This window comes from Rhododendron vialii, chromosome 6a (assembly GCF_030253575.1).
Source record: "Rhododendron vialii isolate Sample 1 chromosome 6a, ASM3025357v1".
Lineage (NCBI taxonomy): Eukaryota > Viridiplantae > Streptophyta > Magnoliopsida > Ericales > Ericaceae > Rhododendron > Rhododendron vialii.
Window position 1 is genome coordinate 41,452,756 of NC_080562.1, and position 27,390 is coordinate 41,480,145.

The following is a 27,390-nucleotide window of genomic DNA, read 5'->3' on the forward strand; positions in this document are numbered from 1 at the left end:
TTAAAATCCCACTAACCTTGTTGATGTATACAATATCAAGTGCGATCATGACAGTAAATAAAATTGAATTTCTCCTCCAAATTACTTGTAGGTACAAAGCATTGTTGAAGACCCCATTGTTTCTTGCTCTCGGCCAAATCGACCAAAGCACCACATAGAAGATAGTCTCCCAACATATTTTCTCTCCAGGTCATTGGGGTAAGAATTGGTGAACCAAAGAAGCATGAGATCATGCAAGGAAGCCGGCCGGACAAGCCCCTTGTATGTTCCGCCACTCCATAATCGCATAATTCATGTAGATGAAAAACTAACCCAAATTGAAACGATTGGATTTGCTTGCCATACTGATCGAGCTACAGAATCAAGTTAATTTGTGTTGCCAATAGACCAAAAAGAGTTGATACGCTTCCAATAAGAGTAGAGTTTAGGAAAGCTGTTTTGTCCATCTCAGCGAATTCCGTTACCAATTTGACAAATTGGGATAGCAATTGCCGAATTTAATAACGTTAGTAAAACTTAGGTGCCTAATTGAAGTTTAATAAAGTTTGAGTGTTCATGAGACATTTGGGGATGTGGATTGCTCAGTTTTTAAGCTTATGTTACACATGGCAAGTTGCCAACAAGGGAAATCGTGCATTTGACATTAGCCAACTTGCGATGGCCCAAAGCACAATGAGAAATCACTCAGTGAGGAAAAAGAATCAACTCACGAAGCAGATTAAACTATTAGAAGTCAATTGAAATGTGTAAGTATGCCCCACACACCACCAGATTAAAAAAATGTCTATCTAGAAATTTGAAAAAAAATGTGCATTTAACATCTCCAAAGATTACCAATGGGCTCCTGTTCCGGTTGATAACTACTATTCTTTCTATATGAAAGGTCAGGGTTCAAGCCCCGTTATGGGCATTTAATTAGGATTCAAGGCTAATGGATAGCCTCTGAAATTTTTTGTGGGCTAATCTACTAACATCCCACTAACCTTGTTGATGTATACAATATCAAGTGCGATCATGACAGTAAATAAAATTGAATTTCTCCTCCAAATTGCTTGTAGGTACGACTTCCACCACCGACAAGAAATAAAAATAAAATCCTGGAGGCAACCGAAGGTTTGTCCCGTCCTTGACTTCAAGGTTTCACGATAAGTCGGGTGCTCGTAGACTGACCTCGGTACACTGTGATCGTGAATAACATCTATCTATCAATACATCAATTATCAAAGTGTCAAATTAATATGTACGCGTTAAACTAATGGCAGGAGGAGAAAAACAATAAGGGAGAACGGGGGCCAGAACAATAGAAAATGCGAAGTACGCTAATTAACAAAACATGCACCCAAAGCCAACGTATACTTGGATTTGTTAATTGCTTGTATATATATATATATATATTCTGCCAAAACTTGGAGCTTATGTTCACATTGTAGGAAGATGGAGAAGGCGCCAGGAAGTCCGGTTTTACGCGCGACTCCATTTTGCTGCTTGCTCCTCCTCTGCTTGCTCTACTCTGTCGACTTCAGATTTAATGAGACTCGGCCATCAGATCAATGTAAGCCCATGTTTCCACTAACAATTTTGGACGACAAGTTATGTAATTTTATCATGTTGTTCATGCAAAAAGCAACAAGTTTTGCATCCCATCTAGTATAACTTATTGGTTAGTGAAAAAAACTTGACAATTTTCAACGGCTCTTTCTATCGACAAACTTAAAATATTCTCAACAACATATTGGTTAGTGGAAACAATTTGACATCTTTCAACAACTTATTGGTTAATGGAAACAACTTAACAATGTTCAACAACAAGTGATCCTTCCTGAATTCAATGATTGATTGAAACCAAAACCTATAAACTCACAATTCAAAATTCGTAATCAAGAAAAAAGAAGAAGAAGCAGCAGCTCCCAATGCTCCCGTTATATAGAAAAATTTGCCGCCCAACATTGGCATACGTACTTGATTTCATTGCTTGGAAATGGCAGGGAACAAACTGAGAACGAACTGGAGCAGGAATCGCGTAGAAGGAAGGACTCAGATAAAAGATGAAGATCCCCTTTATCTTCTTTCGAAAAGACTAGTGGAAGGTTTCTTCTTCTCGTTCACTGAATTTTGCATTTTCATTATTCAACATTTATTAATTAGTGAAAGTCTATAACATTATTTATATGGAGAAAAGATCTCTAATTAATCACATTATCCTTCGTCATTGGTTCACAAGTACCACATCATATATAATTTATTAGACTTTTACATGATTTACACAATTAATCATATCATAAAAGATTATTTATAGTCACCCTTCTCTCAATTAATTTGCTTCAACACATGGATTTAACTAATACAAATAGGAGATAATACTCGTGTCTAATTTTATTTCTCCAATGGAATTGCATGCATGAATATAGGAGAAAATCAAACTCAACTGGAAGCCACCGGATTTGCTTGCGATTCTAAGAGTCGCACTGATGTTTGTGTGTCTACTAGACCAGTGAGGATCGACACGCTTACAATGAAGCTTTATGCATCATTCAGTCAAGGCATGCCCCAAGCCAGTCGCACAATCCATCCATATGCGGTGAAGGACGACGAGTCACTCATGAATACTTCGGTTACAGCAGTCCAGATACTTCCAGGAAATATCACCCTCTCCCCGCCTTGTCAGTACACCCACAATGTCACAGCCGTAATCTTCTCATCTGGTGGATACGCACGAAACATATTCCATGAATTTAATGAAGTAATCATTCCTTTGTTCCTCACTAGTCGCCACTTTCAATCTCGCCTACAATTTATTGTCACTGATTTCAGGGATGAGTTTCTTGCCAAATACAAGAAAATTTTATCCCATTTGTCTAGCTATGAAGTTATTAAAGTTTTTACTCCGGCGTTGAATGGAAGCATGCATTGCTTTCCTGGAGCAGTTGTTGGGCTTCACTACCACGACCATCTCACCATATCGAACACTACTATCCCTAAAGGTTACTCCATGCTTGATTTCAAACAGTTTCTCAGAGAATCATACAATCTAAGGAAACAAGATTTGTCACAGATGGAAAAACCGGTGTTGGTTCTAATATCTCGAACAAAGTCACGAATGTTTCTGAACGAAGATCAGGTGTTGACCATGATGAGGGCATTGGGCTTCACTGTTGTTGTCGCAAAGCGTAATACGCTGGCCCATTTAGACAAGGTTGCAGAGATGTTGAACCGGTGCAGCGTACTGGTTGGTGCCCACGGTGCCGGGCTGACAAATGAAGTGTTCTTGTCCGAAGGAGCTGTCGTGGTGCAGGTGGTGGGGCTGGGCCTGGACTGGGCCTCGGAAAACTACTTCGGAGTGCCAGCTAGAGGGATGGGTCTGAATTATGTAGAGTACAAAATCGAAGCAGAGGAAAGCTCTCTCATCTCTCTCTACGGCAGAGATCACCCTGTCATTGTTGATCCGACATCCGTATACTCGCAAGGGTATGAGGTTGGTAGGGCTGTGTACCTTAAGCGGCAGAATTTCAACATTGACGTCGTGAGGTTTAGAGAGACTCTTGTCAAAGCACTTGGACTTGTTGGGCGGTCAGCAAAAACGCCGGGTTTGCCGTGAATATGCTTTCCCCGCCCAACCAATCAGGGCACCGCACAATAGAAGAATTGGGAAATAAATTACTGAGTTCTTAATGCTTTGCATTGAATACCACTGAAAGAGGTTTAAGAAACTTCCTTTATTGGGAGCAGGGGTGTAAATGAACCGAGCAGCTCGCGAGCTCGGCTTGTTAAGGCTCGATTTGGCTCATTTACTAAACGAGCTGAGTTCGAGCTCGAGTTTTCGGCTCGTTTACCATGTTAGCCGTACTCAATTTGCACCCAAGAATTTCTCAATTTCCAGAGCTTAACCATGGTTAATAAGGTGATTGAGTTTTCTCGGCTATTGAATCTACTGGAGTATTAAAGGAAGTTTTAAATCTTCCTCAGGAGTATTTAATGCAAAGCATTAAAAGCTCTGTAATTTATTTCCCAATTCTTCTATAGTGCGGCGCCCTGATTGGATGGGCGTGGAAAGCTTATTCACGGCAAGCCCGTTAATCTCTTGGAAGAGAAACAAATGATGGAAGACATCAATTTAATTTGGAGTTGAAACGCCATTCTAAGTAGCGGATTGTGCAATGCTTGGACTTCTCTTTGCATTAATTTAAGCTTTGTGTCTGACCCCACTCCGATTAACAGTAGATTAGTTGTTTTAAGCTCTGGTTAGGGGAGTTTTGACTTGATAATTCTGTTGGATTATGTTTTCTTTTTATTAAAAAAATTCGTCTATGTTACTTTTGAGTTATATCTTTTTAATGAATTGTTGAATTCCTATTGAAGAGAGGAATCAGAAAACCAAAAAAAAAATATGAACCAAATTCTAAAAAAAAAAAAATTAGTAAACACAAAAATAATCTAAAAATTCATGTTTTTGATTGTTTTTCTTTTAGTGATTTTTTTATGTGCATAAATAAGTTCGCACAAAAGCAAAAAAAAAAAAAAAAAAAAGATGAACTTTATTTGAGTTTGACTTGACTCGGTAAGGTTTTTTTTTTTAATGTGGTTGCCCACAGAACACTGCGGATCCCTTCACTTTTTTTTTTTTTGATTCGAAGCGGATCCTTCACTTGAAACCCAGAAACCTGCAATGCATGCAACTCATCGATATACCAATGAATTAGATCCTCTAAGATCATTTATAACTTCAGCAGGAACCATGGGAAGGAAGATAAGAATGTACTGAGTAATTTATATATGGACCCAACTCAGGTCTAGAGGGCCTCGAGAGAGACAGAAATGCTTACATGCAAGGGCGCCCTAGAATTTTAGTTCAACGGTAACAAAATTGTATGGAATACTTTTACGATGCAGAACTCTATATGAAACAAATTGAAGCGGATTTTCAATTATTGTGGCTACAAACAAATGACCCAGTGCATACAATAGTAAAAAAAAATCAAACTATATATGTATGAAAAAGTACAAATATTTAGTGCATTTTTTTGGAATCTGGGAGGTTCACTTGAACCCCTCGATACCCACTAAGGCCATCTACAGTGGTATAATCAAAAGTCAATTGTAGTTAAAGTTAACAATGTTGTTACAAAAGAGTACTCACAATGGTATAATCAAACTTAGCAACATCCTTAGAAATAATCAGATTTTGGGTTTTGAATAACCAAAACTAGCAACATTTTTCAATAATCAAAACTCTTCTTGGCCTCCAACTTTTCCCTCTTGATCAATGCAGCATCTTTTAAGTGTTCATTGCTTTTCAAGTACAATATTGACTCATCATCCTTCCCTTCATTCTCTTTTTGTTTTTTTTGCTTTGGTTTTTTGTCTTCCTTCTGGTCGGATTTGGTTGTGTGCATCATCCTGGAAAACAATCTGGCTAAGGGGAGTTGAACTTAGTGCATGGTGATGGAGTAGATAATGGTGGACTGCCCATGTTATCCAAACCAATGGCTTGACTATGTGGGTTTGATGATTTTTTGGATGCCTTGGTTGTGTTTCAAATAAGAACTTGATTGTTCTACTTCGAACTATGCTTTAAAATCAGCCAACAATGCTCATACTTGAACTTATGAAACGTAATGGAGAGAAATGAACGGCGGAAAATAGGGGGAGGGGGGAAAATTGTAGTGAACCTTTTATTTTGGTTATGGACTAGAAGTGACCATTGTGAACCTCAACATTGTTAAGCTTAACAACCTCTTAAATGAATAATCAAAAGCTGATGTGTCAACTTTTGGTTATTCATTTTTGATTATACCACTGTGGATGGCCTAAAGCAGCCCTTGCTTATATGAATTCAACTACTGAGGTGTTGGGCCTCGCGATGATGCTAGTATAATTAATATTTGAACCGTTCTTGTGACATGATAGAGCGAAGATAATTTTGATCAACTCCAACTTTAAAGGGCTCTTTTGTTAAAAATAGACTTTTGTTTTGTGGGTAACTCCGAAAAATGGTTCTTTTTTTTTAATTTTAATTTTTATGAAATTACTCATAATGAGCTCTCTTTTTTTACCTACTAAAAAACCTTACAAAATTAGGGGTTCTGAAGTTTAATTTACCCTTGATGTCATTTAGCAACAAGAATTAAGCCAAAAAGATTGCAAGCAGGTGGATATCAGGCAATGGAGGAAAGGGATAAGAGCATTGCAAGTGGTTATGCGGTTTGGGGGATTTTGCCTCAGGTTCTTCTGAGTATAAGGTGTGTTGGGGTGCTTGGTTATATTTTGAAGTAAATTGGACAAGAGAGTGGGAAAGGATGAGTGAGAGATGTTATAAGGAGGAGTTGTGAAAGGCTTTTAGTAGATTTTCATTTCACAAAATGAGTACAACAAGGCTCTATTTATAGAGCACTTCTACCAACCTACACTTCTCTAGAATTGTCTAGAGATAAGCACATGTGCTTAATTTCATGAAAGATCTCCCATCTTCTAGAATCATCTAATTCTACCCATACAATTATTACTTCTACACACTTCTAATACAATTATTACTTCCACACACTTCTAATTATTTTTAACTTAGACACTTATTCTACATTATTCTAGAAGATTACAAATTACATTTTTTTTAACACTCCTCCTTAATTTGTAATCTTCATGATCTCTTGAAATTGAGAGAATTTATCTGCTGCCACTGCTTTGGTCATTATGTCAGCTAGCTGCTCCTTCGTGTTGATGAACTCAAGCTGAATTTCTCCTTTCTGCACTAAGTCTCTGATAAAGTGATGTCGGAGCTCAATGTGCTTTGTCCTGCCATGAAAGACTGGATTTTTGCTCATTGCTATGGCTGACATATTATCGCAGTAGATGACTGCAGGGCCTTCTTCTTTATGCTCCATATCAGAAAGTATTCTTCTGAGCCATACAGCTTCACATGCTGCATCTGTTGCTGCAATATATTCTGCTTCTGCTGAGGACAAGGCAATTGTCTTTTGTTTTTTGGAATTCCAAGATATAATTTTAGTTCCCAAGCAAAATACTTGGCCAGATGTGCTCTTTCGATCGTCAATTGATCCGGCCCAATCACTATCGGTGTAGCCAATAAGCTTGCAGTCATTCTCTTTTGTATACTTGATGCCAAATTTCTTCGTCCCTTGGAGATAACGGAGGATCCGCTTGGTTGCTGCATAGTGTAGCTTGCTCGGCTCGTGCATAAATCTCGAGATAAGATTTACAGAATACACAATATCAGGCCTTGTATGAGTGAGATAGTTTAGCGATCCAACCAATCTTCGATAGGCCGTAGCATCGACCTTCTCCGCTCCATCATTTAATTGCAACTTCTCATTTAAAGAGAGGGGTGTAGAGACTGGTTTACAGTCGCTCATGCGGAATTTCTTTAATAAGTCTTCAAGATATTTTTCTTGAGAGATAAAAATCTCTCCTTTAGACTGCCTTACTTGAATGCCGAGAAAATATCTCATAAGGCCTAGATCTGTCATCTCATATTCTTTCATCATAGCATTTTTAAATTCATCGAGCATTGCTACATTGGTGCCTGTGTAGATTAAATCATCAACATAAAGGCAAACAATGAGAAAATCTTGCGTACCTCCTTTTTTGACATATAAGGATGGTTCACTTTGGCTTCTTTGAAATCCGCTTTGACAGAAGTACTTGTCAATATTGCTATTCCAAGCTCGCGGTGCTTGCTTCAAGCCGTAGAGGGCCTTCCGAAGTCGATACACTTTGTCTTCTTTTCCTTTGACTGTATAGCCTTGTGGTTGCTCCACGTAAACCTCTTCTTCTAGTTCACCATTGAGAAAAGCAGATTTAACATCGAGCTGATATACGGGAAGCTCGTGATGTGCTGCCAAGGCAAGAACTGTTCTGATGGTCTCCATGCGAGCGACAGGAGCAAATGTTTCATTGAAATCCACTCCAGGCTGCTGTGAGTAGCCTTTTGCTACTAAGCGTGCTTTGTGCTTCTGGATTGATCCATCTTCTTTGTATTTTGTCTTATAGACCCATTTGAGTCCGATTACGTCCTTTCCTTTTGGTAGCTCCACAAGATCCCACGTGTGATTTTTCTCGATAGTTGCAATTTCTTCATTCATTGCTTTTAGCCAAATTTCTTCTTTTGCTGCTTCCTCAAAATTATGTGGTTCACAAGTGAAGAAGGCAAAATCACAAGAATCATATATATCTCGTAAGGAACGTACCTTTCTTATTGGATTGAGATCATCCGACGATGAGCTCTCTGGATTGGTCCGTGGGCTTTGATTTGGACCTGGGTCTGGAGTCAAAGCTTCTTGCTCATGTCCTGCATTATCAGCCTCAAAAAGCTTTGGCTCTTGGAAGGAATTGTCCTCCCACTTCCACGCCGCAGCTTCATCAAATATTACATCTCGAGAAATAGTAAATTTATTTGTGTTTGGATTATAGAGACGATAGCCCTTGGATTCGTCACTATATCCGATGAAAATATATTTCTCCCCTTTTTCGTCAAATTTTTCCCTTTTCTCTGAGGGAACTAATGCATATGCAATGCATCCAAAAATCTTTAGAAAATTTACCTGAGGCTTCTCTTTACTCCACGCCTCATATGGTGTCTTGTTTCGAACTGCCTTAGTGGGAGAACGGTTGAGGATGAAAACAGCAGTATTGACAGCTTCGGCCCAGAATGTGTTAGGAAGCCCTTTGCCTTTAAGCATGCTCCGTGCCATCTCTGCAATTGTCCGGTTCTTTCGTTCTGCCACTCCATTTTGTTGAGGTGTTTTCCGGATTGTAAGTTGCCTCTTGATTCCTTTTTCCTGGCAATAGTCCATGAATGGAGTGTAGATGAATTCGCCACCACGATCTGTCCGAAGTGTCTTTATTTGTCTTCCGCTTTGTCTCTCCACCAAGGCTTGAAATTTGAGGAATACAGAGAAAGCTTCTGATTTTTTGTCAAGGATGTATAGCCACATCATCCTTGTATAGTCATCAACAAAGAGGAGAAAATATCTTTTTCCACCAAGAGATGGTGTTCTGGTAGGGCCAAAAATATCAGAATGCACCAATTCCAAAGGCGCTTTAGCTCTCCAAGCGAACTTTGGAAATGGTAGTCTATGCATTTTTCCATATATACATCCCTCACAAACTTTATCAATTTTATCAATATTTGGTAGCCCTTTCACCATATTTTTCTCCTTTAGTAATCTCATGCCCTTGTAATTTAAGTGGCCATATCTTAGATGCCACAAATATGAGTCATCAATTTTTTCTCCTTTAAGGGCAAAATTTTCATTAAGTGGCATTATTAACGGAAAAACTTTATTTGGAGTCATTTTGACTGTTGCCACTTTAAAATTTTTCTTTTTGTCAATGATGGTGCACTCATCACTATCAAAGTTAAGTGCATAGCCTTTTTGCAGTAATTGCCCCACGCTTAATAAGTTTTGAGTAAGCCCCGGAACATAAAAGACATCAGAAATTAGTCTTTTGTTACCTCCCTTGGTATAGACGGCAATAACTCCTTTTCCTTCGATATTCTGCAGCTTTCCATCTCCAAGCTTCACTTGTGAAGAAACTTTATCATCCAGCTGCACAAACTTTTTACGATCGCCTGTCATATGATTACTGCATCCACTATCCAAATACCAAATGTTATCTGACTCTTGTTGAGCATTCATGCAAGAGAATAGGTGTTCAGCTTCATTTTCTTCTGAAAAATTAGCTTTGTTTTTTTCTTGATTGAACCAGCAATCTCGATCAGAATGATTAGAAACCTTGCATCTCTTGCATTTTAATCTGCAATCTTTGGATGCATGATTAGATTTTTTGCAAATAATGCAAGAAGAGTTAGAGTTACCGCCATTAGGATTTCTCTGATTGTCGTATCCTTTTCCTTTGTTCCGAGCTTGAAATGCATTTTGGCCTCCCCGTCTTTGTCCGTTCATGCCTCCTCCTCGAGATGAGCCCTTCTCTTGATCTTCTTGATTCTTTCCTCCAAAATTGATTTTGCTTTGAAATGCTTGCTCCAATGATTGATTTGTGAACCTGCTCATTCTTTGTTCATGGGCCTCGAGAGAACTCATTAGTTCATGTCGAGTAAGTTTAGACAAATCCTTGGATTCTTCAATAGCGGCTACAACATGTTCAAACTTTGGAGGCAAACTCCTAAGAACCTTTTCAACGATTCTTTTATCCGGAAGGGTATCTCCATAACTTCGAATTTGATTGATAATTCCAGCAACTCGGGAAAAGAACGTTTGAACGGATTCATTTTCCTTCATTGCTAGATTATCAAAGTCTCTCCAAAGTGTTTGAAGTTTAATGGAGATAACCCTATCATAACCTTGATATTCAATTTTTAATGTCTCCCATGCTTCTTTTGAAGTTTTTGCACCCATAATTCGTGGAAAGATAGATTTGCTTACCCCACGTTGAATGTTGAGGAGGGCCAAAGCATCTCTCTTCTTGTTCTCCTTGAATTTCTTCTTCCTTGCTTCCGTCCAAGTTGCTTCTTCTTCGGCATGTGCCGGTGCCTCGTATCCGCTTTCAACAAGATCCCACAATTCTTGTGAGACAAATAAAGTATGCATTTGGATGCTCCAATAGTCATAGTTCTCTCCCTCAAATATAGGGATGAGATTTTGTGCATAGTTGAAAGTGGAAGAGTTGGTCTCCATGGTGGATGAAAGAAGGACAAGGATGGATCGGTTAAACTTGGCTCTGATACCAAAATTGTTGGGGTGCTTGGTTATATTTTGAAGTAAATTGGACAAGAGAGTGGGAAAGGATGAGTGAGAGATGTTATAAGGAGGAGTTGTGAAAGGCTTTTAGTAGATTTTCATTTCACAAAATGAGTACAACAAGGCTCTATTTATAGAGCACTTCTACCAACCTACACTTCTCTAGAATTGTCTAGAGATAAGCACATGTGCTTAATTTCATGAAAGATCTCCCATCTTCTAGAATCATCTAATTCTACCCATACAATTATTACTTCTACACACTTCTAATACAATTATTACTTCCACACACTTCTAATTATTTTTAACTTAGACACTTATTCTACATTATTCTAGAAGATTACAAATTACATTTTTTTTAACAAGGTGCTGCTGCAAATTCGTGGAAGGCAATGAAAGAGGATAAACATGGAGAGGAAAATTGTGAGAGATGCTTAAGGGTCATTATAGAGTTGATGTCCTCAAGACGATATTCATCCCCATTAATTCATGAGAATCTGGTGTGCACCATGTTAACCGCGAAACCGTCTCCAAGATACAATGAAAACCAATCTCAGGGACAGAATACCTTCGAATTTTGCAAGCCCGCTAAGAATTAATTTAAGAGATACTTTAGAGAGAAAGACCCATCAGAATTGTTCTGACTATATCATGATTCCATGTCCAAATTGGTGAAACCCCAAGCCTTTATATAGGCAAAGGCTTGTGACCATTCACCACCTTTACATTCAAACCATTGTTACCATTCATGACTAGTCATACCCATTCATCTAAATGCAATAGTCACACTATTTAAATCCAATGGTCATGCCTATTTATTTAACCCAAATAAACACAACTTTTGGTTCAAACCATTTGAATCCAGTGGTCGTGTGACTCGCGTCTATTCCTTTAACTTGAATAGACACACCATTTAGTCTAAAGTCTAAACCCCTTCACCAATAACTAGATATATAATATAATATTCATTAAATATTTTGGTAGTGTTCTAACAGTAGGAAAATGCAAAGCTTCATGCAATTGAAGGACCAATGGCAAAATGTTAATAGATTTATAACTTGCTGAGAATTCCTCGAAGAAACTTTTTTGTCCTCGAAAGAGAGTACAATTTTCAAATTGACGTGTTTCATCATTTCTTTCTCTTCCAAGTAACACAGATTCCTCTTTCTTTCTTAATTGCATCTTCAGAAGTTGCTAGAAAGATTCATCTCAAAACATTGTTTCTTCAACCCAAAGGAGCTGAGCGCCCAAGAAGTCCAAGTGCTTTGACAAGAGTCTCTCTAAACCTCACAACATCAATATTAAAATTTTGCTTTAGTAGGTACACAGCCCTACCAACCTCGTACCCTTGCGAGGTTATCGATTCCGGATCAACAATGACAGGGTGATCTTTGCCGTAAAGAGAGATGAGAGAGCTTTCCTCTGGTTCAATTTTGTAATCTATGTAATTCAAACCCATTCCTGGAGCTGGAACGCCGAAGTAAGTGTTTGAAATCCAATCTATCCCCAGCCCCACCACTTGCACCAGGACAGCCCCTTCCGGCAAGAAGACAGCATTTGTAAGCCCAGCACCGTGGGCACCAACCAGTATGCTGCACGAGTTCACTATCTCCGCAAATTTGTCCATATTGGCCATCATATCAGGCTGTCCGATGACAACTCTGAAGCCCAATGCCTTCATCATGGTCACCATCTCATCTTCGTTCAGAAAGGCTCTTGATTTTTTGCGAGATACAAGTATCAACGTCGGTTTTTCCGTCTGTGTCTGTGACGATTCTCGTATCCTTAGATTGTAAGAATCTCTGAGAAACTGCTTGAAATCGAGCATGGAGTAACCTTCGGGGATTTCCGTGGTCTTAATGGCAAGATGGTCATGGTAGTGAAGCCCGACAACTGCTCCCGGAAAGCAATGCACGCTTACATTTGCTGCTGGATTAATGACTTCATAGCTTGACAAATGGGAGAAAATTTTCTTATATTTACTCATGAACTGAAGTCTGAAATCGGTGACCATAAAGTGTAGGCGAGATTGGAAGTGGCGACTAGTGAGGAACAAAGGAACGATTAATTCCGTGAATTCATGGAATATGTTTCCTGTGGATCCGCCGGATGAGAAAACTACGGCAGGGACATTATGGGTATACTCACAAGCTGGAGCGGTGGAGATGTTTTCCCGAAGTATCTGCACTGATGAAACGGCCGTTCCCGTGATCCACTTATCTTCCCTCTTTGCATATGGAATGATTATGCTATCGGCTTCAGGCATACCTTGATCGTATGGTACATAAACCTTCATAGTAAGTGTATCGATTCTTACTGGTCTATTGGACACACAAACTTCAGTGTGATAGTCATAATGGCAAGCTAATCCGGTCTCTTCCAGTTGAGTTTGATTTCCTCCTATATGCATGCATATTATCCCAGACTTCTATTAGTTGAATCCATGTTTTGAAGTAAATTGAGAGAAGGGAAACTTTAGATAATCTCTTATGAATATTATCTTTGCAAATCAAATAAAATACAATGTGGCATTAGTGAGCGAATGACTGAGGATCATGTCATTTGAGTTTTTCCCCCTCCTTGTAACTTCGATTATAGACTTTCCCTAATGTTGGATAATGAGAATGCAGAAGTAAAAGAAGGAGGAGAAACCTTTCAGTAGTCTTTTCATGAGAGAATGCATATGATGTTGATCTTCTATGCGACTCACGCCCGAATGCGTTTTCTTCCCTGCCATTTCCAAGCAATGATATTGGCCTAAGTCAGTGGTGGGTGAGAAATTTCTGTATAAAACGTTGATTTAGGAAAAGCTTGCGAATTCAAAGAGTTGAAGAAGAATAATTACATTGATTTGACGGAACTTGACGTGATCTGATTTCGACAGTGTAGAGCAAGGAGAGGAGAAGCAAGCAGAAAAACGGAGTTGCGCCCAAAACCAGACTTCTTGGCGCCTTCTCCATCTTCCAACAATCTGAAAACCTACTCGGAGTTTTTGCATTAACCTACACAAAGGCATGAATAACAATGAAGGTGCTTAATATATGTGAAGACTTAAGTATGCGTTGGTTTGTGTTTTTTGTTATTTGTACTTTGCATTTTTCTATTGTTCTGGTCCATGTGTTTTCTACTGTCATTACTCATATATTCCTCTCTTATTATTTTTCTACTTCTCCTGTTAGTTTAATCCATTGAGTCAGCTTACGAGCATCTCGACTAGCCATGAAGCCAATGACGCATGGGACAACCATAGCTTTATTTTTGTTTTTTGTGGGTGGAAGTCGTACCTACAAGTTTGGACAATAAAGTCCATTATGTACCGTCATGATCCCACTCGACCAACGATTGGAATTGTTTAAAATTCATTATGTTTGTCTATTTGAGGAAATATTTTTTATCTGGCGGTGTGTTTGGACATGCTAATTATTCATATCAATTGACTTTGAACAGTTTGATCTGCTTGGTGACAACGCCTGAGATCCAATTTTGTCGGCACTGTTTCCGTACCTGTATTGGGGCAGATTGTTTGTGTGTAGTATAATGCTGTGAAGAACCCTAGAAACTAAATTTATAAAGGGGGGGAAATTTGCTGGGGTGGGTTGCATCTTTTGCCTCATTGGGCTTTGGGACATGAAAGTTGACTAATATATCTTAGCAATTTGCATGATTTCTAAGGGTGTGTTTCACCAACTAAAGGTGATGTATTGTGAGAGAATGAACTGTCTCGTAAAGTGCAAAATAGGTACTTAAAAATTAAGAAGCTTAGCAAAATGGGGCCTAAGAGATCTCGCAGGATTGCCCCATTGCCATTCCTAACATAAACTTGAAGAGTGAGCAATCCACATCCCCACCGCCCTAAATATTAGTAATTTTGTGTCTAGTTTGGTGGGAAAAAGTATCTTAAATCTTGAACAATTTTTTCTAGGCTTGTACATCTAGGAGGGACGTGTGCGTATGTGTCTCCTTTGCTTGTTTCTATAACTGGGTATTTGGGTCTGATAAATCGACTGATTCAAAGCATGAATTTTATCATTCGCTAGAAGATGCATGAATTAAAGTTGGGACAGACCTTCATATGGCCGGACCGGCTCATCGCAATAATTTGTATAGCACGAGGGTAAAAGTCAAATCTCAGTCACAAGGTTTACTGAGACAATTCTTTTTTATCAGCAGAAAGAAGCATTTATGATTGATCTTTGATATGAAGATTTGAAAGGTTAACGGGATCCTTGGCATGATGGTAGCACAATGGAGAGAATGAATCCAACGGTCCATAAGAGAGGTGCACATGGTACACCCCTTTTAAGGGCTGTGTACCATAACTTTTTCTCCAAAAAGTAGATGCTTGACGGATGATCCATTACTGAGCAGATTAAACTACTAAAAGTTGATCAATTGATATGGATAAGCACACACTAGTCACTGAGCTCAACTGTGGGTACACCGTCACCCGAACCCTCGACAATCATATGTCACCCGGAACCATAGGAGACAATTGTTTACCAGGAGAGTGGAAGACCAGGCGATACTCCTGAGCTTATGATCGTGGCTCGTTTATGATCTTTACTTGTGTGGAAAAATATCCCTACGAACTGATGCAATTTATGGAAGACATACTATATAGACTTTTATGATCGGTCCTGTTTGATTTGGGTTTTAAGAGAGATTTTTTAGAGTAATAAGTGGAGATAGATAGATAGATAAAATTTATTGAAAATCGTGCCCAGAGGATTTAAGGCCCCTAGAAAGAAACATCTCAGACTATGAAACCAAAGGAGCTGAGTGCCCAAGAAGTCCAAGTGCATTGACAAGAGTCATTCTAAACCTCACGACGTCAATGTTAAAATTTTGCCGTTTAAGGTACATAGCCCTACCAACCTTATACCCTTGCGAATACAAGGATGCCGGATCAACAATGACAGGGTGATCACTGCCATAAAAAGAGATGAGAGAGCTTTCCTCTGCTTCAATTTTGTACTCCAAGTAATTTAGACCCATCCCTCTAGCAGGCCCTCCAAAGTAGTTGTCTGAGAACCATTCTAGGCCCAGCCCCACCACTTGCACCATGACAGCCCCTTCCGGCAAGAAGACTGCATTTGTAAGCCCAGCACCGTGGGCCCCAACCAGTACACTGCACGAGTTCAACATCTCTGCAACCGTGTTTAGATGGCGCATCATACCGGGCTTTGCGACGACAACAGTGAACCCCAATGCCCTCATCATGGTCAACACCTCATCTTCGTTCAAAAACATTCTTGATTTCTTTCGAGATATTAGAACCAACACCGGTTTTGCCATCTGTGACAAATCTTGTTTCTTTAGATTGTATGATTCTCTGAGAAACTGTTTGAAATCAAGCATGGAGTAACCTTTAGGGACGGTAGTGTTCAATATGGCAAGATGGTCATGGTAGTGAAGCCCGACAATTGCTCCAGGAAAGCAATGCATGCTTCTATTTAATGCAGGATTAATAACTTCATAGCTAGACAAATGGAACAAAATTTTCTTATATTTGGAAACAAACTTAGATCTGAAATCAGTCACAATAAATTGTAGGCGAGATTGAAAGTGGCGACTAGTGAGGAACAAAGGAATGATTACTTCATTGAACTCATGGAATAAGTTTTGCGCGTATCCACCAGATGAGAAGATTACGGCTGTGACATTGTGGGTATACTGACAAGGCGGAGAGAGGGTGATATTTCCTGGAAGTATCTGGACTGATGTAACTGTAGTATTCATGAGTGCCTTGTCATTCTTTATCGCATATGGATGGATGGTGGGATTGGCTGGGGGCATGCCTTGACTGAATGGTGCATAAACCTTCATTGTAAGCGTATCGATCCTCACTGGTCTACTGAACACACAAACGTCAGTGCGAATCTTAGAATCGCAAGCAAATCCGGTGGCTTCCAGTTGAGTTTGATTTTCCCCTATATTCATGCATGCAATTCCATTGGAGAAATAAAATTAGACACGAATGTTATCTCCTATTTCTATTAGTTGAATCCATGTGTCGAAGCCAATTGAGAGAAGGGTGAATACAAATAATCTTTTATAATAGGATTAACTGTGTAAATCAAGTAAAAGTCTAATGAGAAAATATATATGATGTTGTACTAGTGAATCAATGAGGAAGGATAATGCGATGAGAGATCCTTTTCGATCCCCATGTAAATATGGTTACAGACTATCACTAATGTTGAATAATGAAAATGCAAAATTCAGTGAAGAAGAAGAAAGAAGAAACCTTCTACTAGTCTTTCCAAGAGAAGATAAAGGGGATCTTCATATTTTATTTGACTCCCGCCTTTTATGTGACTCCCACCCCAGTTCTTTCTCAGTTTGTTCCTTGCTTGGAATCTCAGTTCGTTCCCTGCCATTTCCAAGCAATGAAATCAAGTATGCCAATGGTGGGTGGGAAATTTTTCTAAACAATAGGGGCATTGGGAGTTATTTATTTTCTTCTGGATTATGAATTTTGGATTGTAAGTTATAGGTTTTGGATTACAATCATGAAACATTGTAAATCTTATGATTTAGGAAAATGTAGGAAATTCATTGAATTCAAGAAGGATACTTACATTGATCTGATCGAGTCACATTAAATCCGAAGTTGACAGCATAGAGCAAGCAGAGCAGAAGCGAGCAGATAAATGGAGTTGCATGTAAAACCGGACTTCTTGTCACCTTCTCCATCTTCCAACAATCTGAAAACCTACTCAAAGTTTTTGCATTAACCTACACAAAAGCATGAACAACCATGAAGGTGCTTAATATATGTAAGAGGCAAAAGATGAAAGTTTAGAGTAATACAAACAGTGTTTAAAAACTATTAAAAGTCAATTGTTTAAAATCTATACTAACATAATCAAGTGTTCATATACTCCTACTACAGAATTGGTCTCTGAACTTTTATCTGTAAATAGGGAATTCATTTTCTAGTTCCAGACATTCAGAATTAGTATTTTTTTGTTTTTTGTTTTGATAAGTTAGTTCCATAATTCAGAAAATAGATTGAGCTACTGTTCTAAAGATCAACGAGAAAAAGATTATAAGACATGTTTCTAATAGTATTTAAAGAATCTTTTCTTGATACTACAACCTTTTTAAAGAAACTGTCTTTTTTATATCTGGTGTCTTGCAATTGCTTCAATTTAATAGCAGCAAGTCTGATTACAAACATATAAAATTTGTGCTTCAAATCTAAGCTAGATCAAGTCAATGCAGTTTTTCACACACCAGTTTTTCATGTTCAATGGATTAAACTAATCGGAGAAGGAGAAGGAGAAGGAGAAGGAAAAAAAATATATTAAGAGAGGAATGAGTAAACGATAGTAGGAAACATATATTGTTAAGGAAATAGAGTCTCACATTGCTTGAGAGTGGAATGAATGATCACTTAATAACATTTGGAACCTCTCCATTTATTGCCAATTGGTTTTGAGATGGATATAAAGTTTTCATATGGTGTCAGACTGGGGTCCATTCCACTCCACATTTTAAAAATTTACAATCGACACCCTACGATGATAGACCAGCAAAAAAAGGCTGCACAATGATAGAACCCAAAAAGTGGCCATACATGACAAACCTTAAACGCCCCTTCACGTGAGGGGGATGTTAATAGAGGAGTCCGACATTACTTAGGAGTGGAATGAGTGATCACTTAATAATATTTGGAGCCTCTCTACTCATTGTCAGTTGGTTTTGAGATGGATATAAAGTTTCTGCATATATGTACCATAACAATAGAAAATGCATAGTCCAATTAACCCTTGTTGGGCTGGGACAGATTGTTCATGTTCACATAATGCATGGGTGGGTTGCATCTTTTGCCTCATTGATTTCCCATTGGGCTTTGGGACATTTAAGTTGACTGATATTACTTGGCAATTTGCACGATTTCTAAGAGATGATCCTGCCTCGTTGCCATTCCTAACAGAAACTCAGAACTCGAAGGGTGAGCAATCCACATCCCCACCCACCCTAAATATCAGTAATTATTGTGTCTAGTTTGGTGGAAAAAAGTACAATCTTAAATTATGACATGGGGTTTCAACGTGGTCTATTGCAGCTACAACAGGAAATATGCTCATTATACTGTATTATTGAGGATGCCACACTCTTGCCACTTGAACTACCAACTCTAAAAACACTACATTTGTGTAACAGTACTTATGCTTCTCTCTGCGATATCAAAAAGGATAGCTATGGGACTTGAAAACTTGAAGACAAGAGGATCAACGCTAAAACCAAATAACCATTGATACAGTTCCCACCTTCACCTTAAGGTAAAACATTTCTCTACAAATGATAATCCAAAATAAAATAAAAGAGTTGGAGTCTGTCCATGCAACCAACACAGAGAATATATAGAAGCATTCTTCTAGTCTCATGAAGGTTACAAATTCACGACGAATAAAAGTTAAATAAGTGCACAAGCAAGGGCACAGTGAGAATTTCCATTCAATGGTGGTGAAACTTAATCTATAGAAATACACGCAACTTTTCGCTATTTTCCAGGTGAGGAAAGTTACCACCTGAACGGGGCAAAAATGCATATCATAAGGGGAAATGACAGAAAAATCTACAACCACAACTAAGAACTATATTTTCCAAAATTTTAGTGGTGGAAATCAAAGATTTAATTTGTGAGGAACATTTCTGTGAAACTCCCTAAAATCACACATAACAATCCAAAATTTACCAAATCAGTGCGGTCAATTGTATCGATATGGCTCCGCCAAGATAAGCCCACTGAATTTTACCTGTGTGTACTGGCTTGTCAATCAGTAAAATCTGCAATTGCCTGCCATAAGGTGTGCTTTCTAGGCTGTGGATTGGTCTCCTTGAATCAAAGGGGTGGCCTAAGTAGCTGCAACAACAGTACAAGCACATCACCAAAATCTACTATCTCTTTGATTAATCTATCAAAAAGAATTGAAGAGACCAGCACTAGATTGGAAACTCTAGTCTAGCAAGTGCAATGGCACTGCCATACAGGAAGTATAACCAACTGATGCACCACAACCACAAGGTTTGAAAATATCACAAACCGGTTTCTTATGCACTGATGCACAAACACAAAGTAAAGGATTCAACCATAGCCAAAGCAATGTTAGCACCCTGGCTTAACCAAAAGGTTTACGGTTATGTAAATAGGAGACACAATTACATGCTTATTGAAATAACTCCAAAAGCACGGGCACGAGGAAAAAAAAAAAAAAACCCCCAATTCTCGAAATTCACACTAACAAGCCATAACAAACTTTACAAAAAATGATCAAATTAATAAAGTTTTGACGCCCACAGAAAAGCTATACAGAGATAAAGTGAGGCCAAAAGAGTATACAATGGAGATAAAGCTTAAGCTTTTGCATACCTGAATTTTCAGGATTAGTTTGCAAGGATTGACGCCGGTTTGTGAATGGAGATTCAGTGAAATACAATATATATATATATATAGAGAGAGAGAGAGAGAGAGAGAGAGAGAGGAGGCGGGTGCGTGTTTCGAGTGTCTCAGTGCCATGGGAGGACGACGGTGGATGCTCCTACCCGGCTTTAAGCAAACGCGTACTTTTTTAAGTTTATGAGAAAAGCGTGTTTATCAACCACGCCTTTTTATCCACTGGCCGCAATCTTTTCCTACCTGGCCGCGTTGTTTTACTTATTGGCCACAAAGATCGCATCTTGAATGCGAGAGATTTCTAAAAAAACGACGTCGCCTGTAGTCATTAGCACTTCTCATCTTGAACCTGAGAAGTGCTTTGAAAACATGTATTTATCAAATTGTGAGCTTATTTCTGTTTACCTATATGATCGAAATCGTTCATCTATTAGATATTGTCAAGAAAAATAAAAATTATTGAGATTTTTTGAATCGAATGCTGTTTGGTATATTATCGAATGCAATAGAAGTGAATTTTTTTTTGCGAAAATAAGTTTGGCCACACAGTATCAAATCCATTTTGACAAACGCCTGCCGTATAGGAACTGCGGCGCGAATTGGTCAAATTGCAATCTCGTTCTGATATATCTCGACGATCGAAAGGGTACATGTTGTAGAGCTCGTCAAGAAAATAAACCCTGTTGAAGATCATACTAATCGAATGCTGATTGATGCATAATCGGAGATGATTTGAGTGAATTTTTTTCTGTGAAAATAGGTTTGGACGCACAGTATCAAACCCATTTTATCGAAGAATAAAGGGCATGTTTGATAGCCAGTTATGGACTTGGGATTGGACTAATAAAGTGGTTTGGACTTGAAATTGCTTGTTTGGCTTGATTTTGGTGGGTGGGATTAGGAGTCCCATGGGATTGTGAATCCCACACATTGGCCGGATTACCCAACCCAAGAGGGGGGTGTTATTACCAATCCCATTCCCCTGGGATTGGTGTTGCAAGACTTTTATGCCCTCTTTTTTTCATAAATTGACACAATTACCCTCATCTATCTATATAAATGAAGAAAACCAAAATCCCCCTGTATACTTCGGATACCAGTTATTGATTGCTAGTGCATGGTTTTGTTCCGTTTCTGTGATTGCAAAATAGAAGAGTTAAATTTTGTAATATTTTTATTTTTGTAATAGTTATATAACAGCCACACATGGAAAAATAGAAGAGTTAAATTTTGCTTCATTTTTTTTACTATTTTTGTCATGCCCCAAATCCGGAAGCATGACCGGCCGTGAACTATGTAACAATCATGGAATACGAAGCCTCAATAAAATATTTTACCAACTTGAAACAAACAAAGAAAAGCTGGATTTTTTTATTACAATAAAATGCGCTATTCCAAACCAATATTTTTCCATAGCAAACGACACAATATTTGATATTTTTAAATCTCCAAATTCCACAACGAACTGCCAATTAATAAAAGTGCTGAAGCTAATAAATAAAAGTGCGGAAGCGGTTTGACACGATAAAAGAAATAAAAATGCAAACGCCCTAGAGGTCCAAACACAAGGTCCCGACAACGCCACAGAGTCCACTCTAATGCTCCATGAACTAACCTGAAAAATAATGTGGAATAAATCCGTCAGCTGACGAGCTCAGTGAATAGTTAAGCATGCTAAGGGTGATAATACAAAGTGGCATACTTTTGAACGAACGATAATGAGGATTCCAAGAAGTGGTTTCAAATTAATAAAGGAGATAGATGGTTCAACGAATACTAACAGCAAACCAAATACTAATCAACAGCTCAACAAAGAGTATTTACCAGTTGAATAACAGATTAATGAATACTATGAACAATCCTCGAATCACCAAAATAATTATACCAAACAATGAGTCCAATAATATCCAAAAGATGAACAACAATAAACGGGAGTCTAAACCAAAGTAGGAACCATAATCACCAATTACCAAGTACCAATTACTAAATCATCAACTGCCAAATATTTTCTCAGGGCTTAGCCCGTTGGATCCAACACCGTACTTAGAGTCACCACAGGATGGCGCCTGGGACCTTTTCCCTAAGCCGATCCGGAATAGGGTCACAGGGTATTTCACAAGTCTTTTCCCTATCCGTTGAGCACTAGAGTCACAGGGTATTTCACAAGTCTTTTCCCTAGTGGCCAAAGTCACCACGATATCTCACGGGTCTTTTCCTTGGACTTTAATAAATATCAACACAATCTATGGTCCCAAACACAAATAGAACAACGGCGAGCCGAAGGCACCTGCACCAGGATTATTCTCCGTGCCGTTGCAGAGTCACAATAATATTATGGAGCAACAAGAAAAATATGGGCAATCCAACAATCCTATTAATTTTTATCAATGAACCTTGTATGCCAAAGGATACGTCAATTGCCAATAATTATGAGAGCAACGAATAGGAATAATTATCATCGAATCACAACCAATAACGAACTGTAAAGAATCGATAGGCTCAAGAGGATTCCAAAAGAAGGGATCACATGCTTAACCACTCACCTCGGTCGAAAACGATGATATCACGATGTGCAACGCAAGTGCATGAACCACCTAATCTGAATTAAAGATGTACAAAATGATAATTAATTTACATGATAGCTATTAGAACAGACCACTGCTAAAACTATTTGGTAATATAAAATACTTATTAGCATTAACTTAGTACGTAACTAAACAGCTATTCCCAAACCTAGAACTAATTCACCTATGTCCACCATCCGATTCCATCCTTTAACATTCTAGGAGTATAACACGACACACACTACAACCAGCACCACATGCACGCACAAACTGATCACCATTGCCGCCCATCTTTCTCTTTCCTCCGCTCACTCGGCACCACCAAACAACAACCCAACTAATTAAACTGGTTCCCAAATCAACCTATAAAGATAAGAAGAAAAAGGGATCAATAGAAAAGAATTACCACTTCTGGAAGCCAAGTAGAACCCGACTGCCGCAGCTCTCTGGTTAATCTCACTGCTTGGAATAAAATAACCCTAGTTTTGTATATGTATATAAGAATATAGGGCGCGCTCTCTCTTACGTATGAAATAAAATAATCCTACTGCTCAAACGTTTCCTCATCCTAATAAACTGCCCACGTTAAAACGTAAAACTTATCTTGTCTAATTACACAATCAACCCAAAATTATTCTTTACGTTAACTAATCACTTGCGGGGACCCATTCCGAGTTTAACCAAACTTAGGATTTTAAGCGATACGTGTAACTGATGCCAAAAATAAGCAGCCCATCATATATATATATTTTTTAGCAAAAAGTTTGAAAAGAAAAATAAAAGATTTAATTATTTGCATCAAAAAATATTATTATTATTAATTTTTTTTATTGAAAAAGTGGGACGTCACAATTTTGCATAAGGGTAAAAATGGAAATAGGCATTTTAATTCAATCCTATCCCATGTAAAACAAACATGGTAGATAATACTCCTATCGTTTAATCCGGTGCAAAACAAACATACTCATTACCAATCCCATCTCCTTATCAATTCCATCTCTTTACCAATCCCTATCCTAATCCCACCTCATTACCAATCCCCTCCAAATAAAATCTGCTATCAAACACACCCAAAGAGTAAATTCACTCCGACCGACGAAGGAAACGTCCCCGGCGAAGGGTCAGGCTTTATTTAATCTTCCATCCTTCAAACCCTAAATCGTAACCAGTAAGCTCATTTCAATTTTGTATAGATTTCATTGTTCTCGGCAAACTTCTCTCTGCTCCATTCCTTGTTTGACAAAAATTGTGTTTATGTGGGAATTTCTTGCTCCATTGCGTGTTTAAATTGAGGCAATTGTTAATTAATTTAACTAAAAGTTACAGAAGAAAAGTGGGAGAGTAAAGCCTTTTGAAAGCTCCTTAGAGTTTCAAACTGAGCTCGAATAAGTTACTACTCGGCTCATTTATCACCCCTAATTCTTTGAGATCGGCTGGTCTCATAAACAAGCTAAGTTTAGAACACATTTTCGAAGTTAAGCTTTCAAACCCAACTTGATCAACCTCTTGCTTGGCTCAATCAGCTCGTTAATCACCCCAATCCTGGGTTTGTCCAAATTTTTTCCTGAAAGTAGTTGTATGTGCTCGCCTACTCTGGCTTAAGAAATTTTCCATTTTGCCATCAATCAGCGAAAAGCATGCATTCATGAGATGTGTTATCGTGTTCTTTTGATAAAGAACTTTACGTAGTGTAATAAGTTCAACTTCATTGAACCAATTTGCTTATTCACCTCACAGACAACTTTTATACAAGCACCAGGCCACAAATGTCTCTTAAGTTCTGGAAATAATATAACTAAGTGAGAACAAGGCCTGTTGCAGATATTTTGGATATAGTGCTCACATATTCATAAACTCGTATCTATTCTGTCCACCTATAACATCTTAGTATGTCCACGTAACTTATTTGATCAGATGGGTGGTGGTTTACATTTTTTGATCTTCTCTTCCATTCCTGTTGGCAATCAAGAGAGTACTTTTTTTTACAAAAATAGTTTGGTTATCCCGTGGATGTTTCTTTAGGGCCTGGATGTTCATCAATTGCTTATGGGATGGCTGAAGAACCTGGAGGACCTTTTCACATTGAGAAAGACGAGAAGACTCTTTATTTGAACCCTTATGGTTGGAATCAAGGTATGTAGGCTCCAATGATTTCTCATTCTCATATATAACAAAACACAGCTGCATAAGTAGTGAATGTGATATACTTATAAAAAAAGAAGAAGTAGTGAATATGATATCTGTTTATGATCTATGAGCCTGATGAATCCTGCATAAGTTCAAGATCTGTAAGTTGAGCAATAGTTTGGTAAAGGAACTGTGTGCTAAATTCGTGCACTGAAAGTTGAAGTGGCTTGAGCTTTCAATCGAACTGTGGTGAAATCTGCGGTGAGATATTCAATTGATAACATAGATGATACAGTTCTGAAGCCTTCATTTCACCATCAGAGCACTTAACATTGTGTAATTCATTGGACCCCATCAGAGCACTTAATTTCACCATCAGCGTAATTCATTGGACCCCATCAGAGCACTTAACTCCCCTATTGTTAGTACCTAGAAACTTTCCCATGAAATTTAATAAACAACAACCATTCTCCAAAATGGTCCAGTATCTATCACGTAGCACTACAATGCCATTATCGACATATCATGCATTTCAATTATAATCATTTCTCCAAGTAGGAACTTATTATTTTACTGAGATTATTATATCGAAAAAACATAAAACCACAGGACTTGCATTATGTCATGGTTTGTATGATGATTTGTAAGATGACATGAAGTTGATTAATACATCATCTCCTTTCGTTCCTACTATATCGGCGTTCATCATCAGCATTAGCAAGACCTCAAGCTACTAATATATGTGCCTCACATCCTGCATAGCTAAAGAAAGTTTTGGGCTCATGGAAAAAGAACCCCAGGAAAAGGGTTAGAAGTCAGAAACAGCTTTTTTGTAGTCACCTCATCGAATAAATACTAGTACTAATAGTCGACCATCCACTTATGCAGCTAGAGTAGAGTCAAATCCACTATCATTATCATCGTCATCCTCAGTGGAAGCTGCAGGGGCATAGTCATAGTCTCCGTCATCATTGTCATCATCATCGCCATCTCCTTCCATGCCTGTTGACAGGGCAGGATAGTATCCTTCATCACCATCTGGATTCTTCTTGCAACATGTCCAGGAGGAGTTGAGGACCATGACACAATGGCTTTTGAAATGGGAGACATTTTCTTTCTAGGGAAATTTTGTTGAAGAAAAGAAAAGTGGGACTTGTGGTGTTGTTCTAAGGTCTTTGTTGTTTGGACTGAGCATGGCTTGGAGGTAAAACCAATGCTTATATCAGTGGAAGGGAAGGTGTTAGGTTCATGTTGGCTCAAGCTAGCCACATGGGAAGTGTGGAGTGTAACTTGAAGGGCGTGCGAGACACAATGCAGGCAACACGTGGAGCCATATAGTCCAGCCGCCTAGGAAATTTGGGTGACAGTTTAGCATACATGTTGGTGCACCAATAGGTGACCACAATTTAACAGTAATAAGGCATCTTTTCTGCATGGTTGGGTCAGAGATATCAAAGAAGAGTAGGATTTTTGTGCAGGTTGGTGACAATGGAAGCTCAAAAAGTGTGGTGCATTATTCTTTAGGAATGGGTTTGAACTTTGAAGGGATACTTTAGTCATTTTAGCAACTATCTCTATCTACGTCGATTGAAAAAAATTACCCGTTGATCTATGTGGCATGCCATGATTGGGTGCTGCAGCAACATTCTAGAGTTTCTTCAACAAGAGCTAACCAATATTTGCTAGAGAAAAGGCCATGTATTAAGATGTAATTAGCAATCTTTAGCAGCATTCTAGAATTGCTCATGAGCGACAAGAGCTAACCAACTTGTGGTAGAGAAAAGTCCATTTATTCAGATGTATTTAGCTTAGGGAGTAAGGTTCATTGATCCTTATCACTCATCTTTAGATCAGTATAATGCAACCACAATAAATTTGACAGCCTTTTTTCTACCTTTTTTCCTCTTTTACTTATGTTTACGTTTATGGATATATATACCCGGGGGTGCTGTAGTCCAACCCTTCCACTACACGTGTAGTGCGGCCAATCCGGCCGTCCATCTTAGCAATGAACGGCTTGGATTTTCATCCAAACAATGGACGGCTAGGATTTGTAAGAGTTCGGATTAAATCCGAGCCGTCCGTGCTGAGATGGACGGCCGGATCGGCCGCACTACACCATGTAGGGGAAACCAAGTACAATAGCAGCAAGATAAATTGCCAGATCGGTGCTTAAGATAATGATTTTCCTCCTGTCTTTCTTCCCGTCAGTCTATTTCCCATCAATTAAATATGGAACTTGTCCAAAGCAAGATCGAGGGGTGCACTTAAGTGCTATGAGGAAGGAAGTCAGGAGTTCAATTCCATCTCAAACGCGTTAATCTAACTATTCTAACAATACTAACTTTTGCGGGTACCAAAAACAAAAACGTTATTTCCCCCTCCGAATTGCTAACACATGCAAGCAAAACAGTTTTGGGAGAAAGCATTCTGTTATCAGACATGCCAATCAATTGGTTCATAATAGATGTTGAACAAGCTGTGTTAAGTACTTAACTTTCTTGTTTTTGAAAGTTTGTTGATATATTGATAGTTTTCATTGTATTTCAATTTAATGTTGAATTAAATTTAATCACTATTT

General features: G+C 38.5%; 2 protein-coding genes and 1 long non-coding RNA gene across 4 annotated transcripts; 2 read left to right on the forward strand and 1 right to left on the reverse strand.

The window, feature by feature from the left end:
• Positions 1-1,434: 1,434 nt before the first annotated feature.
• LOC131328759 (alpha-1,3-arabinosyltransferase XAT3-like) lies at positions 1,435-3,595 on the forward strand. Its single transcript, XM_058361659.1, has 3 exons — positions 1,435-1,552; positions 1,986-2,087; positions 2,409-3,595. Exons 1-3 carry the CDS (start codon positions 1,435-1,437, stop codon positions 3,593-3,595), a joined length of 1,407 nt encoding a protein of 468 aa, XP_058217642.1.
• An 8,137-nt stretch (positions 3,596-11,732) lies between these two features.
• LOC131329495 (alpha-1,3-arabinosyltransferase XAT3-like) lies at positions 11,733-20,086 on the reverse strand. The gene is made up of 6 exons (XM_058362638.1): positions 19,481-20,086; positions 17,294-17,450; positions 16,960-17,085; positions 13,558-13,714; positions 13,365-13,442; positions 11,733-13,112 (listed from the first exon to the last, which is right to left on the reverse strand). The coding sequence occupies exons 4-6, from the start codon at positions 13,670-13,672 to the stop codon at positions 11,938-11,940; spliced, it is 1,368 nt and encodes a 455-aa protein (XP_058218621.1). The 5' UTR covers positions 13,673-13,714; positions 16,960-17,085; positions 17,294-17,450; positions 19,481-20,086; the 3' UTR covers positions 11,733-11,937.
• Positions 20,087-23,760: 3,674 nt separating this feature from the next.
• On the forward strand, positions 23,761-26,690 carry LOC131329497 (uncharacterized). 2 transcript variants are annotated; one of them, XR_009200777.1, is made up of 3 exons: positions 23,782-23,850; positions 24,705-24,815; positions 25,698-26,690. It is a non-coding gene; the product is annotated as an uncharacterized LOC131329497 (long non-coding RNA). The 2 variants fall into 2 exon arrangements; XR_009200776.1 differs by having other exon boundaries at positions 23,761-24,815.
• Positions 26,691-27,390: the final 700 nt, after the last annotated feature.

Coding starts and splice junctions, on each gene's coding strand:
- LOC131328759 (XM_058361659.1), top strand. CDS start 1,435: ATGGAGAAGGCGCCAGGAAGTCCGGTTTTACGCGCGACTCCATTTTGC. Junction 1,553..1,985: donor GACTCGGCCATCAGATCAAT/GTAAGCCCATGT, acceptor TGGAAATGGCAG/GGAACAAACTGAGAACGAAC. Junction 2,088..2,408: donor TTCGAAAAGACTAGTGGAAG/GTTTCTTCTTCT, acceptor GCATGAATATAG/GAGAAAATCAAACTCAACTG.
- LOC131329495 (XM_058362638.1), bottom strand. CDS start 13,672: ATGGAGAAGGCGCCAAGAAGTCTGGTTTTGGGCGCAACTCCGTTTTTC. Junction 13,443..13,557: donor TCAAGTTCCGTCAAATCAAT/GTAATTATTCTT, acceptor TGGAAATGGCAG/GGAAGAAAACGCATTCGGGC. Junction 13,113..13,364: donor CATGAAAAGACTACTGAAAG/GTTTCTCCTCCT, acceptor GCATGCATATAG/GAGGAAATCAAACTCAACTG.